Source organism: Lucilia cuprina, chromosome 5, assembly GCF_022045245.1.
Source record: "Lucilia cuprina isolate Lc7/37 chromosome 5, ASM2204524v1, whole genome shotgun sequence".
NCBI classification, from domain to species: Eukaryota; Metazoa; Arthropoda; class Insecta; order Diptera; family Calliphoridae; genus Lucilia; species Lucilia cuprina.
Genome location: NC_060953.1, coordinates 44,961,409 through 44,978,451, shown reverse-complemented (window position 1 = coordinate 44,978,451; position 17,043 = coordinate 44,961,409). Strand labels below are relative to the sequence as shown.

The window sequence follows — 17,043 nt, the reverse complement described above, 5'->3', positions numbered from 1 at the left end:
TATAAGATTAAATGATAATTATTTTAATAATAACAATTTAAAACAATTTCTGTTGACAATGGCAATATATTTGTAGAAAAACATAAACAATATGACAGCAAAATAGATTAACTCCATAGAAATTTTAACTACTATTTAAGAACTTAATTAAAAAAACATAAAACTGATATAAAAACAAAAACTTTCTCTAGAATTTTATTAAAAAACTAATTTCTTTTAAAATTAAAAAAAATATATTAAAAACTAAACTTAATCATTTTAGCAACTAAGCCACCGCTATATATAAAAATACATATGTATATTTAGACTGTAGAGTAAATTATCACAATTTTAAATTTGGGATGACGCCGACTGTATGTTCTACTGACAAATCGCTGATAAGTAAACAATTTATTAGTGTTTGATAAGTCAAGATTAATCACAGGCTAGTAAGTATGATTCTCTTTCGGTTTTATTTTAAATGCAAATAAAAAAATTAAATAATTAATTAAGAAAATATAAAAACAAAATCAATTTTTTAATTTTCAACTTCTATTGACGTGTTTTTTCTATATTAATAAATAATTAAATGTCATATATTGGAAAAAATACATAGATAATAATTCATTTCTTTGGTATATTTCCCCATTAAAATTAATATTTATAAAGAAAAATGTAATATTTTAATGAAAAAAAATTATTATGACATTAATAGCTTTTCAAAATCAGATGAGAAAATCGGAAATATTAATTTATGATCAAATTGTTTGTTGATCTGTAATTCTGAGTTTTAAATAATAAAATGTTTTTATTCAAATCAAAAATATACATTAGACATGCCACAGTTTAGATTATAGCGAGTCTTAAGGCGATAAGTAAAACTTTTTAATAAACAATATCATAATCAAAGTTAAATACTAATATGAACTATCCCTATCCTTAGATTAGACAACAGACTAGACTACAGCATACACTATAGACTATACTATAGACTAGACTATAGACTAGACCATAGACTACACTATACACCAGACTATAAACTAGAATATAGGTAAGACTAAACTATAAAATAGACATATACTCGACTACAGATTAGACTATAAACTAGATTATAAACTAGACTATATGCTAGACTATATACTGAACTGTAGACTAGACAATAGACCAGACTAAAGAGCAGACTACACACTAGTCTATAGACTAGATTAAAGACAATGCCATAGACTAAACAATAAAGTATACTATAGACTAGACTGTAGACTTGAATATAGACTAGACTATAGAATAGACTATAGAATAGACTATAGACTAAAGACTAGACTGTAGACTTGACTATAGACTAAACTCTAGACTAGACTATAGGCTAGACTATATACTTAACTGTAGACTAGGCAATAGACCAGACTATAGAGCAGACTACACACTAGTCTATAGACTAGATTAAAGACAATGCCATAGATTAAACTATAAAGTATACTATAGACTAGACTACAGACTAGACTATAGACTAGACTATAGCCTAGACTATAGACTAGACTATAAACTAGACTATAGACTAGACTATACACTAGATTATAGACTAGACTATAGACTAGACTATAGACTAGACTATAGACTAGATTATAGACTATACTATAGACTAGACTATAGACTAGACTATAGACTAGACTATAGACTAGACTATAGACTAGACTATAGACTAGACTATAGACTAGACTATAGACTAGACTATAGACTAGACTCTAGACTGGACTATAGACTAGACTATAGACTAGACTCTAGACTAGACTAGACTACAGACTTTCCTAACTAACAAACTAACTAGCTAACTATCTACCTGCCTATCTATCTATCTATCTATCTATCTATCTATCTATCTATCTATCTAACTAACTAACTAACTAACTAACTAACTAACTAACTAACTAACTAACTAACTAACTAACTAACTAACTAACTAACTTACTAACTAACTAACTAGCTAACTAACTAACTAATTAAATAAATAACTAACTGTATACAACAGACTATTTCGAAATGCGGTATTAAAAACTTTCAGCAAGTCGTCCTTTAATTATACCCAAACGTTGAATCATAAAAAGTCTAAAAGTTTACTTTTTTCATCAATATGACCCTAATATTTAGTGCCCCTCTCAGTTATAGTACTCTAGGCTGAAGACATTAGTTACCGAAAAACATCAACTTATTCGCATTAATTTTTTGAGGCAAATTGTTTACATCTACTTTAAATATGTCTATTTTAATTTGACTTATATTGTGACGTAACTAAAAGTGAAAATATGAGTCTTTAACATCATTTTATTATAATTTTTAAAATATTTTAAAAATTACCTACATTAATCCAGTAAAAATAACTGGAATTTATTCACATTTTAACATTTATGCTGATTACTAACATTTTTTGACAACCAAACAAGACTTTAGGGCATTTTTCCGCAATTTATTATGATTTTCTATAAATGCCTTTATATGCAGAATCGATTTGCTACTTTATGAATTATTCATTTTGTACTAAAGAAGTAGAAGAATAAGATGAAAATGAAGAAGAAAATTAATGTGAATAGTTAGAATAGAATAGTAATTCATTAGTTTCATTATAAAAGTCAAATGTAAAATAATTAAAAAAAAATTTTAAATATTTCTTAAATCCCTGTTAATTTTTATATATTTCTTAGAATCTTTCTTTTTTCAATGTAAACAAGACAGTTATTTAATATTCTATTTTTAATAATAAAATTCTCTAGAAATGTAATCAATTTTAGTGAGTGAAAAATAAAAATACCAAAGTCAATAAACTCATTCTATTAAAATATATAAAAAATTTTATATGAATTATTTTTAATCAAAATTTTGCAAAATTTCAAACATTATTATAAATGTTTCAAGGTTGTAATAAAATGCTAAATAGAATCACGAAAAAAAAATCACTTAAGTGCAAACTATAATAAAAACAAAATTCACATTTCCGGTTAATTTCGAAAAATTATGAAATTTTTATTATTATATAAAAATTTTAATTTCTAAAAGCCAAAAGTGGGTGAAAGATGCTTGAGAAACTAATATCGTTAAATTTACAAACCTATAAACATAATTTCATTAAAAAAACAACTTTATTAAACCATCTACGTCATATTGACAAACCTACAAAATTTTATCTTTAACAAACAATGTTTGTACGTTTGTATGTGTGTTCGCAACCTTGTCTGGGCGGAAATTATATATATTTAATATATGATCTTAATAATTATTTTACTTTATTAATAGTGAAAATATAATATTTTGCTATTTATTTTTATAGTTGTTTTATTTCTTCAAATTAATTGCTCGTATGACAATTCATTTGACAGCTTGTCTGTTTAATTAGTGATTTATTAGCATATAGTTTTTGACAGTTTTACTCACGTGCTTGAAACACTACTTCAATGTATGGCAAATCACGAGATTTTATTTTCTAATAAGTGTTTAATTGCTATCGAAGAGGGTGGCGTGATAAGAAAGATTTGTCGCATGATATGGAAATTTCTTTATTATTTAAGTACGAAAACTAAAGCTAGTGTTTTTGATTTTAAGAACAAAATTTTAGTTGAAACTAGTTTAAGTCAGCAATCGAAATCAGAAGCTTTTTAAAAATAGAACAATTCATACCCCCTCCGAATTTATAGTAAAATTTGAAAAGCAAAAGTTATCAATAGAGGATGACCCGATCACTCTAGCTAGTTAGTTAGTTAGTTAGTTAGTAAGTTAATTAGTTAGTTATTGAGTTTGTTACTTAGTTATTTACTTAGTTAGTTACTTAGTTAGTTACTTAGTTAGTTACTTAGTTAGTTACTTAATTAGTTAGTTAGTTGCTTAGTTAGTTACTTAGTTAGTTAGTTATTTAGTTAGTTAGTTAGTTAGTTAGTTAGTTAATTAGTTAGTTAGTTAGTTACTTAGTTACAAACTAAGTAATAGTTTGTTTATTTGTTTGTATGTTTGTTTGTTAGTTTGTTAGTTTGTTAGTTTGTTAGTTTGTTACTTTGTTACTTTGTTAGTTTGTTAGTTTGTTAGTTTGTTAGTTTGTTAGTTTGTTAGTTTGTTAGTTTGTTAGTTTGTTAGTTTGTTAGTTTGTTAGTTTGTTAGTTTGTTAGTTTGTTAGTTTGTTAGTTTGTTAGTTTGTTAGTTTGTTAGTTTGTTAGTTTGTTAGTTTGTTAGTTTGTTAGTTTGTTAGTTTGTTAGTTTGTTAGTTTGTTAGTTTGTTAGTTTGTTAGTTTGTTAGTTTGTTAGTTTGTTAGTTTGTTAGTTTGTTAGTTTGTTAGTTTGTTAGTTTGTTAGTTTGTTTGTTAGTTTGTTAGTTTGTTAGTTTGTTAGTTTGTTAGTTTGTTAGTTTGTTAGTTTGTTAGTTTGTTAGTTTGTTAGTTTGTTAGTTTGTTAGTTTGTTAGTTTGTTAGTTTGTTAGTTTGTTAGTTTGTTTGATAGTTTTTTCTGATAAAGATAGATTTTCTGCATTTTTTATCAATATTATTTTTTTTGTTTTAATTTTTTTTTTTTTTTTTTTTTGCAAAAACCAGCTGTTTATTGTTTATGTTTTTGAGTGAAAAGTTGGCAATACTAACAAAGATAACTGATCTTAAATCTTTAACTGAAAACACAATCATCTGTTAAAGTCCGCCTATATATTAGGGTTCTATAAATCGACTTTCGAATAATCGAACAATCGACTTTTTGTCGAAAAAAGTCGAAAAGTCCAAGTCGACTATTTTGTTCCAAAAAAGTCGATAACTCGACTATCGTCTGTGAAAAAGGTCGAAAAGTCGACTTTGTTATTCAAAGTCGAAAAGTCTGAAAGTCGAAAAAAGTCGATAAAAGTCCGAAAAAGTCGAAAAAAGTCAAAAAATCGTAAAAAGTCGGAAAAAGTCGGAAAAAGACGGAAAGTCGAAAATTTTAGAAACGAGTCAAAAATAGTCGACAATTTGAAAAAAAGTCGAAAAAAGTCAAAAACTCTAAAATAGTCGGAAAAACTCGAAAAAAAGTCAAAAAATAGTCGGAAAAAAGTCGAAAGAAGTCGAAAATAGTCAAAAAGTCAAAAAAATCGAAAAGTCGAAAAAAATCAGAAAAAGTCGAAAACTCGAAAATTGTAGAAACAAGTCAAAAATAGTCGAAAATTTTAAAAAAGTGGAAAAAAATCAAAAACTCTAAAATAGTCGGAAAAATTTGAAAAAATTAAAAAAATAATCGAAAAAGTCGACATAGTCAAAAAGTCTAAAAGTCGACTTTAAATTAAATGAAAAAAGTCGAAAAATCTACTTTTCATAAAATGCAAAGACTTTTCGTTTCAACTATAGAACCCTACTATATATCTTCCGAGTTTCGTCCAACAACAAGCTATGCCTACTTTAACTGAGTTTATAAGAAATCTACTGGCGTCTTTATTGTGTTTATACTCTCATACATAATTCACATCATACATACAGGGAGTTTCATATAAATTTTAATGTTTTCATAAGGTTTTTGTCTTTACTATATGAGAAAACTTAGCAACGTCAAAAATCATATAAATACTTTTTCAGAAAAAAAAAACAGAGTTGTTATTGACATTAATTGCTTTACGGTTCCAGTCTAAACTATTTTCTGACATTTGCTTTTGTCTCCTTTTCTAAACAAACAAAATTCATTTATTATTACACTTGACACTTGCAAAATTGTCACAATTGTATCTTATATCTTTCAGTTGTTCAAACAACAACAACAATTACAGAATATATAACAAATACAGGAAGACATACAAAAAAAATAAAATTAAATAGAACCAATAGGAAAAGGAAAAAATTTCAATAAAAACATTTTTAAAGAGTCACGTTAAAATAACAAGAAACAAGTGCAATTAAATCTACCAAAAAATGTAGATTTTATAAAAAGAAAATACTCCAAAAGAACAAACAATAAAGATATTAAAATTTTTTGGCCGAAAAAAAAAAACAAAAAGAACAATTATCTATCTTTTAAGATAATTAACAGCAGCAGTCAGTTGATTTTTGGAACTTGAGAAAAGTTACAATTAACATAAGTTGGCGAAAAAGTAAAAAACAAAAGACAATTTTCTTTGTTATAGAAATGGCCTCCACTATGCAATTGGAATTTTCGCAGGCCATGTCGGATTTCAAGACCATGTTTCCCGACATGGACCGAGATGTCATAGAGGCAGTTTTAAGAGCCAATCAGGGGGCAGTAGATGCCACCATTGATCAACTGTTGCAAATGTCCACAGATAATCAGGTGATTTTAGATTTTATTTGAATTTTTAGGAAAACTTTGTTTAATTGGGACTTATTTTTATTGAAAAGAACGAAAAACTACGCAATGAATTGGATGGCAATATTTCACCCCAAAAGAGTCTGATTAATTTGAGTGACAACAGTGTGCCAGATCTAAAAGCCAAACAACAACAACAGCCTGCTACTGCTCAACTTATAGATGTTTCGGAGGAATTGGACAGTAAGGGACAAGCGGCCAGCGGAGAAAAATCCGTGCCCATGGCTTCGGTGTTATTAAATCTCAATACCAGTTCTCCCAATCACAGTACCGGGGCATCACCTAAAGTCAGACCACCTCAATTACAGAATAAATCTTCTACTCAAGGCGGCAGTACACCTAAAAGAAATGCACGCTTACATCATAGTGTCAACAAACGTTGGAATCCTCCCATGCTATTACCCTTACCCGCTGGATTTCTACGCTTAAATCCTGTCAACACCGGCAGCAATACCATTGCTTTGCCTTATGATCCTAATCGTGATTTCGATTTACCCGATGAACAATTTGCCATGATGCTGCAAAATGAAGAGTTTATGAATCAATTACGTTGGAATCAAGAGTTTATGAATGCTCTGGAAAAAGAACAATCGTCTAAGGGTAAGGGAGGCGAAGGTGATGCTGACTTTAAGGAACGTCTTAAGCATATGGGTAAAGTGTCACGTAAGAAATTCTTACAAATGGCTCGTGTTTTCACCTGGCAACGGAATAAAAAGACAACTACAGCTAAGCAGATAGATTCATTGCCTCTCAAAGAAGAACCCAGTGATGATGAAGATCATCATCATCAAAGTAGAACTGCTAATTCTGAATCTCATTCGCATACACAAAGTCAACAACGCAAGTAAGTTTTATTAGTGATTTATTATTAGCAATCATAAACAGGTATGGAAAATTGATATTTTGTTATAGTAGGAAGTTGTTTATTTCAAAAAAAGTAGTTATATACTTTTTGTTTGTTTGACTAATATATTGACTGGTCTGTTGAATAATCTCTTGTTTAGGCTATAAACTCGTCAAAGTAATTGGCTAAAGACTAGTGTATTCAATTGGATATAGACTAATCTATTGACGAGGCTATAGTCTTATCTATAGACTTTTTTAATCTTTCGATTAGTCTATCATAAAGGCTATTTGTTTGACTAGTCCATTGAATAGGCTATAATCAAGTCTATTAAAAAAACTATAGATTAGTCTGTGGACAAGTTAATAACTAGCTAATGGACTTATCTAGTAACAAATTTATTCACTAGTCTATGGTCTAATGTATAGATTAGTCTATGGGTTTGGCTCCTGACTAGTCTATTGAGTTGTATATGGATAACTCGAGTTGTATATGGATAACTAGTCTATGGACAAGTCTATCCACTAGTCTATGGACAAGCTTATCGACTAGTCTATCGACTAGTCTATGGACAAGTCTATTGACTAGTCTATGGACAAGTCTATTGACTAGTCTATGGACAAGTCTGTTGACTAGTCTGTTGACTAGTCTATGGACAAGTCTATTGACTAGTCTATGGACAAGTCTATTGACTAGTCTATGGACAAGTCTATTGACTAGTCTATGCACAAGACTATTGACTAGTCTATGGACAAGTCTATCGACTAGTCTATGGACAAGTCTATTGACTAGTCTAAGGACAAGTCTCTCGACTAGTTTATGCACAAGTCTATTGACTAGTCTATGAACAAGTCTATTGACTAGTCTATGGGCAAGTCTATTGACTAGTCTTTGGACAAGTCTATTGACTAGCCAAAGACAAGTTTATTGACTAGTCTATGAACAAGCCTATTGACTAGTCTGTGGACAAGCCTATTGACTAGTCTATGGACAAGCCTATTGACTAGTCTATGGACAAGTCTAATGACTAGTCTACTGACTAGTCTGTTGACAGGTCTATGGACTATTATATACAAGTACATGACTAGATATTTATGTCTAGTAATAAATCTATTGACTAGTGTATTGGACTCATTTGTTGTGTAGACTCTTTTGATAAGTCTATAGAATAGTCTATGGACAAGTTTATTGACTAGTCTGTGAACAAATCTATTGACTAGTCCATAAACAATTCTAGTAAATAGTCATTACTGCCATCTATTGAATAGTATATGTACAAGTCTGTGGACTTGTCTATTGATCAGTCAGTGGACTAGTCTCTAGAACAGCGAACAAACCGACAAGTGTATGACTCATTCTTATGTTCTTTTTCGATTTTAATAATTGCAATAGTAATGAATTTTCCATCCCTGTAAAACTTGTAGTTGTAAAAGTTATTCAAGAAAAATACACATAAATCTCATAATTATATTCAACGAAACAGAAAAAAATCTCCCCCTTTAAAGCAAAATATATAGATAAAATATAAATTTTACCAAATAAGATTGTAGATTATAACTCAACTATTATTAACTTATCTAATTGTTTATTTTTAAATTTTTTTGTTATCTTTTGCTTAAAAAAAGCTATAAAAATTTTTTGTTAAATAATTTCTTTAAAATTGTAAAAAATTTACAATTTAAGATAAAACTTTTTAAGAAATTTTTTGAAATTAAAATAGAATCTTTGATATTTTCTCATTTACCAAAGTAAGGACAGTTTTTAATGGTCTGTTTAAGACAAAAGTTTAACTTAGTTGTATAGAATTTGAAATCCTATACTTTTCTTAAGATTAGCTATATTTTCTACTTTTTTTTGTTTTATATATACATTTGTATATCTTTATATTGTATATAAGGATTTTTAATTATTATTAATTTGTATACTTTGTTTAGTTGATTATTAAGTGCAATATGAAATTAGCTTTAAATTATAAAAAGAAATCTCTTAAATTAAATATTTTTTTTTTTTGTAAAGTAAATTTATTAGTTAACAATTATTTTTGATTTGTAAAGTAATTTTTAAATAATTTTCCCTTAAGCTATACCAAAAATAACCTTTTAAACTTTGTGTAGCAAAACCGAAAAAAAAAATTAAAAATTTTCTTTTCTTTTTATATTTTTATTAGCAATTGTTAGAGCAAAGCTTAAGGCTAATTATGTTTTCGATGTAACGTTGTTTTTTTAAAACTTTTTAAAATTTCGCATAAATATACTCTACACCACTTTAGTATAATATTGTTTGTGCTGATGTTTGTAACGCACAATAATATTGGTCCTACACCCACTTTAAAGTATAGCAATCGGCTCAGAATCAGTTTCTGAGTCGATTTAGCTATGTCCGTCTGTCTGTCCGTCCATGTAAATTCAATGAATGCAATTTGGTACGTGATCTTGTATTGTCCCAGGGACGAAGCCTATTGAAAATGGTTAAGAACGGTCCATTATTTCACCTAGCCTCCATACAACCGAACTCCCCAATAGGACTTGTAAATCTTGTATTCAAACTACAGGTTGCAATTTTGGAGATAATTCAATGAAATTTCTGTCTGTCCGTCCGTCTATGTAAATTCAATGAATGCAATTTGGTACGTAATCTTCTATTGTCCCAGGGACGAAGCCTATTGAAAATGGTTAAGAACGGTCCATAATTTCACCTAGCCCCCATACAACCGAACTCCCCAATAGGACTTGTAATTCTTGTGTTCAAACTACAGGTTGCAATTTTGGAGATAATTCAATGAAATTTGGCACATGATATTTTATGGTACCGTAGACAAAGCCTATTGAAAATGGTTAACATCAGTCCATTAGCCCCTATACAACTAAACCCCCGAATAGGGCTTTTAAACTTTGTAATTAAATTAAACTACAGGTCTCAATTTTGAAGTTAATTCAATGAAATTTGGTACATGATCTTCTATTGTCGCAGGGACGAAGCCTTTTGAAAATGGTTATGATCGGTCCATTATTTTACCTAGCCCCCATACAACTGAACCCCCCAATAGGGGTTGTAAACCTTGTAATCAAACTACAGGTCGCAATTTTGGAGATAATTCAATGAAATTTAGCACATGATATATTATGTTACCGTTGTTGTTGTAACAATAATACAATAATACAATAACCTAGTTGGGGGTTCTACATCAATATCCAGGCCTAAAAATTGGGCTACTTCAACTGGATGCGTCCATAAATCCATTGGACAGAGTGAAGTAGAGTTGGCTGAGCAGTTGAATATGTGATGGGTATCATGAGGACCCAGACCACATGCAGGGCATTCGTTGGGAACGGCACGGTCTATACGTGACCAGTAGGCATTAAGCCTGTTGCTCCATCCCGATCTTAGTTGTGTCAGAACTACTCTTGTTTTCCGCAGCAAGCCCAGCAACAACAACAACAATATGGTACCGTAGACGAAGTCTGTTGAAAATGGTTTACATCGGTCCATTATTTTACCTAGCCCCATACAACTGACCCGACAAATAGGGCTTTTAATTTCATAATTATGTTAAATGTACTCGTATCTCTACAAAAAGCTGTAAAACCCAAGTTCTATACTAGACTTAATGACCTTCACGAATTCCATAATAATAGGTCCTCATATGGCCCTAGCACCTATAAGAAGCCCACCCATTAAAATTTCACTTAAATGTCCACAATTTTATTTAACAATAAACGGCTTAAGTATGCATATCTGGGACAAGGCACTATTCAACTTAAATGTGTTATTGTGGCAACTAAATCAGATTATATTTTTGTAAAAGGTATAGGGTATTATAAGGTCGGTCTCGCCCGACTATAATTTCTTACTTGTTTTAACTGATTTTATGATAATTTCGTCAATTTTTTTTGTTTTCTTCTTTTAAATAATGTGATATGTTTATTCCAAATTAAAATTATGTTTATTGTTTACAAATTTATTATAAATATTTTTTTAAATTTTGTTTTTTTAACTTTAAGTTAAGCTACAACAAACACAAACTATGTATAACCATATTAAGTAATAAATTACTTTTTAAAACAACTTAACAAAAAGAAATTCAAAATAAAATACTTAAAAACAATTATAAAAAGAAAACAAACTGCAATTAAAAAAAAAACAAATGATTTTATTTTTTTATTTAAAATTTGTTTAAATCATAAACAATTATTTAAATTAGTTTTATAACTAATTTAAGAGACCAATGTGTTTTTTTTAGTTTCTTAACAAATTTCAATGGAATCCTTGAAACCTTACAATACTGCAATACTTTATGATTTAACAAATTAGACTGAAATCAGTAGCTATGATTTATAATCCCTATTAATTATGTCTAGATGTATTGAACTAGTTTTGTATTGAACTTTTATCATAAAATCAAAAAATAAACTTATACTTGTATATTACATAAAATTGTTAAAAGAAAACCTAAATCTCTTATCCAAAATAATACTTCTAAACAATTGTAGTGCGTTAAACTCGACTTAATATATTTAGTAATTAAATAAAATATTTTTCTTATGCACTTTTTAGCTAATTGCAATTGACAGCCCATAAAACAAACAAATTTGTAATATAAAATAATATTAAAAGCTTAAGCTACATTTAGTTGCGATTTTAAGCTAGAAATTTAAACTTGAACAACTTAAGAAATCATAAAAATACTTACCGCTGATATTAGCCAAAGAAAACTTTCTTCAATAACTTACCTTTTTTATAACATACAATTGGAACGAATGATGAATTTCGTATAGCACGACGAACTAGTCGACAACAATTCGCTGCGTAAATTCGTCGAATGGAACACAATCAAATTATTCGCACTGTGAATTCGTTTCAAAATTTCTTTGTTCGAAATTAGAAAAAGTAAGAAAAATGAACAAAAAACTATAATTTTGTGAATCTTCATGATTTTAAAATTTATTCGAACACTATTTCGAAATTTGAAAATGTAAGAAAATGGCCTCGAAAAGAACTAAAATGATATTTTTGTGAAAATCCCTAATTTTTAGATTATTTTAACAGTTTCAAAATTTTTTCGAACATTACTTCGAATTTTCGAAATTAATTTTAAATATTCCAACATAGCATGGTAGTGTCAAAAAGTGTACTTCAGACTGCCAAATTTCAGACAATTCGGGCCACCAGAACTGGTTCTGGTTAAGTTCAAATTTTCGAAAATTCTATTTTTAGTTTTTCGAACATATCTTCGAATTTTCGAATATTCGAACATAATATTGTATTGTCATTAGCTGTACTCACAACCGCCAAATTTCAGAAAGTTCGGGTTACCGGAATTGGTCTTAAAACAATTTTCCCCAATTAAGTTCTATATCTGAGGATGAAAATTCGTTCCGAAAAATTCGTCGTTCGTCCCAATTGTGCGTATAACAATAAGCTAGCAGTTTGGGGGACTTTCCTTAACTATTTAGCCTAGTGTTTAGGTTTACTCCTAGCTAGGCAATTATGTAGGTGACTAGCTAGTTCTAGAAGAAAGTCAATCGGCAATTATGAATTAGTCTATAAACTAGTCTTTTAACTATTCTATAGAATTGTCCATTGAGTAGTCTATTGATTAGTATTTTGACTAGTATATGAACTACTAAATTGATCGGTAAATAATCTTGATTATTCTCTTGGTTAGCCTACGATATTGTCTATGGTCTTTTTACTAATCTATTATCTAGTCTAAGAACTATCGACTGGTTTATGGACCAGTCTATTGATTAGTCTCTTGATTATTCTATTGACTAGTTTATGGACTAGTCTATTGATTGTTATATATACTAGTATTTCTCAAAGAATAACATTTATCACTCATTCAAAAGTAAGAAAAATTTCACTTCTTTAAAATGATTAAAGACAAATTAGTTGTTATAATTTCATTTCCAAAGAACATAAAAATTACATTTAGAGAATGACTTAAAATCATCTATTCTTCAGGTCTTTTTCAGCACTTCCATGGAGGATATTCTACTTCTTTTTAGCTTCTTTGGAAGTCCTTTTTGCTGGGTTAGATTTAAAATAGTTAAAGAACATAAAAATTTTTATCTTGAGAATGACTTCAGAAGTACTGAATTTGGAATCATTTAAAAAGAACATCCCTTCTATGACAAGGCTGTGTTTAAAACACTTATATTCTTCAGGTCTTTTTCAGCACTTCCATGAAGGGAATTCTACTTCTCTTTTGCTTCTTTGGAAGTTCTTTTTTTGCTGGGTTAGAAATTTAAATATTGAAAGATATAATTTCACTTCCAAAGAACAAAAAAATTACATATTGAGAATGACTTTAGAAGTACGGAAATTGGAATCTATTAAAAAGCACATAATTTCTATGACAAGCATGTGTTTAAGTCATCTATTCTTCAGGACTGTTTCAGTACTACCATGGAGAAAATTCTACTTCTTTTTTGCTTCTTTGGAAGTTCTTTTTGCTGGGTAGTCCATGGACTAATATTAATTAGCATTTTTACTAACTTATGGATTAGACTTATGATTATTCTATTGACCAGTCTTTATTATAGTCATGATCAATGCACTAGTCTATGATCAATTGATTAGTATATGGACTAGTCTTTTGATTATTCTAGTTTCTACTCTATGGAGCACTATATAGACTAATTTATGAACCATTCTATTGATTAGTTTTTAGACTAACCTATTAATTAGTCTTTTGATTAGACTTTTGACTTGACTGTATGGTCTATTAATTAGTCTGTTGGTTAGTCTATTAACTACTGTAGAGATTAGTTTTTGTACTAGTCTCTTGACTAGCATATGCCATAGCCTATTGACTAATAAGTCTATTGATTAGTCTGTGACCTAGTCTATTGGTTATACTCTTAGCTAGTCTATGAACCAATCTGTTTATGAACTGGTCTATTGACATATAAATGGACTATTCTATGGATTTGTCTGTTTACTAATATACTGACATGTCTGTAGACTTGACTATTAAGACTAGTCGATGGATAAGTCTATATCTGGGCTAGTCTATAGTCTATTGGTTATACTATTTATTAGTATATTTTGTTTATGGACTATTCTATTGACAAGTCTGCTGACAAACCTATGGTCAAACTATTAACTTATATTATATTGACTATTGTCTGTTCTACCGAAATGACTTTGGGCTTGTCTATTGACTAGTCTATGGACAAGTCAATAGTACAAACTAAACAGTCTATTGTTAGTCTATTTATTTGTCTTATTATAACTGTCATGAGAAAAAGTTTTAAAAAAATAGTGAAAATTCCATCCCTGACTACTTACTGAAGAACCATAACTAGAACAAAAGCTTATTTAAGCAGTAATTTTGTTTACCTAAAGCTGGCAAGAAATTGATGAACGTGTAAAGGATGTATTGTTAAATTATATTAAAATCATTTCAAAAATAAACATAAATGAAAATAAATAAAATAAAAAACTTTAAATAAAACCTAAAAACTATAAATGTAGCTTAATTTCATACATAAAATTAAAAACAAAGCTAAAATAAAATATTTCAAGCTCATTTTATATATTCTACCGATTAGTGAATTTGCCAAAAGAATTTCTAAAGCATTAAATGTAATTTTTAATTGTAATAACATTTACAGAGCTAAATCACACAAAATACTAATTAAAAAAAAACAAAATATAAAAATACATAAACTATAACAATTACAAAATATTAATAATCATATCATTATAAAAATTATTTCAAAGCCTTTAATGTGTTTTAATTTTTAATAAACAATAATTTATGTTTTTAAATCTTTAAAAGTAAATTCAATGAATTACCAAAGAATCCTTAATAAAATAATACTAAATCTAAAAAAAATTGATTAAAAATAAATATTTCTTTCAAAAAAAAAAAATGCATATTATGTATTATAAATATAAAAACTACATTTTGATTTCAAAAAAAATCATATATTTAAAATCTAAAGATTTATAAAAATTTAAGATAAAATGCTAAATTAAATTAATTAAAAACAAATAATATAACTTAAGTATATTTAAAAAAGTAAATATAAAAAATAAAAAAAAATATTTAAATTAATAACTAAATAAAGCAAAATAATAAAGCATACCAATGTTAAAAGTAATTAAATAAAATTGTACTCATTACTGTAATGGTTACCGGTAATGCAAGGTAGTAAACTACGATCAAATCTAAATAAATGAAATGTTAGATAACACTGTAACAAATCAAAATTGTTGTCAAAGTGCCTAGTCAGTCGCTAGCCAATAATAAAATGTTAATAGAAAACGACAATGTCATAATTTAAACTTGACATATTACCCAACACACACATAAATCATAAATTTTTCTTATGTATGTAAAAAGTTTTAATTTATTTCATATTTATTTCTCTTTATTACAATATATATTTCCGTTTCTTTCTGTACATTTGTATGTATATCTAACAACTGCACACATTGTTCATACATATATTTATTTCCGTTAAATAAAAAAACAAAATTATTAACAAATCAACTTGGACATCTTCCGCATCAGAAATTATACCACACATTCTGAGTACTTACGAGAGATACTACAACTCGATAACCAAGCAACGACAATAAATCGAAAAACGCACGTGCAACTGTTGCTGTAAAATACTTTATTATTTCACTTGTATTTCATTGTAAAAAAAAAACATAAATAAATAATTACAATAAAATATTATTATTGAAAATAACGTAATAAAAAAAATTGCAACATGCATCCAGCACTTGAGCCTTAAAGCCTATAAATGCAAAACATTAATAATGAAAGACTACTTTTAACAGTGTTTTCAAATACGTTTGACGCCTTCAATGTCTGCAGTTTGAATTTTTTTGTTTAGGGTGTCCCATAATGTATTGCTGTTATAAATTTGAACATCTCGACATGTTTAAAAACCTATCTATCTATCTGTCTGTCTGTCTATCTATCTATCTATCTATCTATCTATCTATCTATCTATCTATCTATCTATCTATCTATCTACCTACCTATCTATCTATCTATCTATCTATCTATCTATCTATCTATCTATCTATCTATCTATCTATCTATTTGTCTATCTATCTATCTATCTATCTATCTATCTATCTATCTATCTATTCAAATATACATCTATTAAATTTTACGGGGACACCCTAATCAATGAAGATATCATAACAACAACTAAAAGAAATTCCTCAAAATTTATTTTACAATTCAAATAATTTAAAAAAAAGTTTAACAAATCGAATATTTATTAAAAACTATAAACCAAATTCACATATTACGGTTAAGTCCGTATATAATCAATGGATTATACATCAGTTTATATCGAGGGATCTTTACCTTCAGCCTTGTGCGCCTTCCTCTAATCGTACAGATCCTAGTTTCATGTCTGGCGGTTAATAAATTAGTTATTGTTTTTTAATACTTCAGATTCAGACTCTCAACGTCGTTTTAACAGAGATTCATTTTGATAACACGAAGATTGGGAAAAGCAGGCTTTCCCATTTATCACTTATCCATATGTATTGATGAGGCTTTAATATGTGACGATGGATATTCATAAAAAGTGATGAATCTAGTAATCGTAACGGTTTAATACTAATCTCAGTACACTCTTATTAACTTATAAAAGCACTTTAGCAAGTTAAAGAAAGTGTAAAGAAAGAATTCTTAATTCCTAGAAAAAATCACCCAATAAAATATTAACATAAACTATTCAATTCTTCCTTTTATATTTGTTCGAAAGGAAATAGTGTAAAATCTACAAACATTTAATTTTTTTTTAATTGTCAAAGCCCTCATCAGCATAAAATTCTAAACATAAAATTGTAGCGTACCAAAAGAAGACACACAGAAGTTTAATGTTCGATGGTGTTTTTCACCGAATGAGTATATCAAAATCAACCCAAGT

At 28.2% G+C, this 17,043-nt stretch overlaps 1 protein-coding gene across 2 annotated transcripts; it reads left to right on the top strand.

Annotated features, from left to right (window-relative positions):
- The first annotated feature begins 5,689 nt into the window (after positions 1-5,689).
- Positions 5,690-7,717, top strand: LOC111684060 (CUE domain-containing protein 1). Of its 2 annotated transcripts, none has more exons than XM_046952866.1 (2): positions 5,690-6,252; positions 6,369-7,717. In XM_046952866.1, exons 1-2 carry the CDS (start codon positions 6,091-6,093, stop codon positions 7,134-7,136), a joined length of 930 nt encoding a protein of 309 aa, XP_046808822.1. In that variant the 5' UTR covers positions 5,690-6,090; the 3' UTR covers positions 7,137-7,717. The 2 variants fall into 2 exon arrangements, with proteins under 2 accessions (XP_046808822.1, XP_023301947.2); XM_023446179.2 differs by having other exon boundaries at positions 5,691-6,252; positions 6,321-7,711.
- Positions 7,718-17,043: the final 9,326 nt, after the last annotated feature.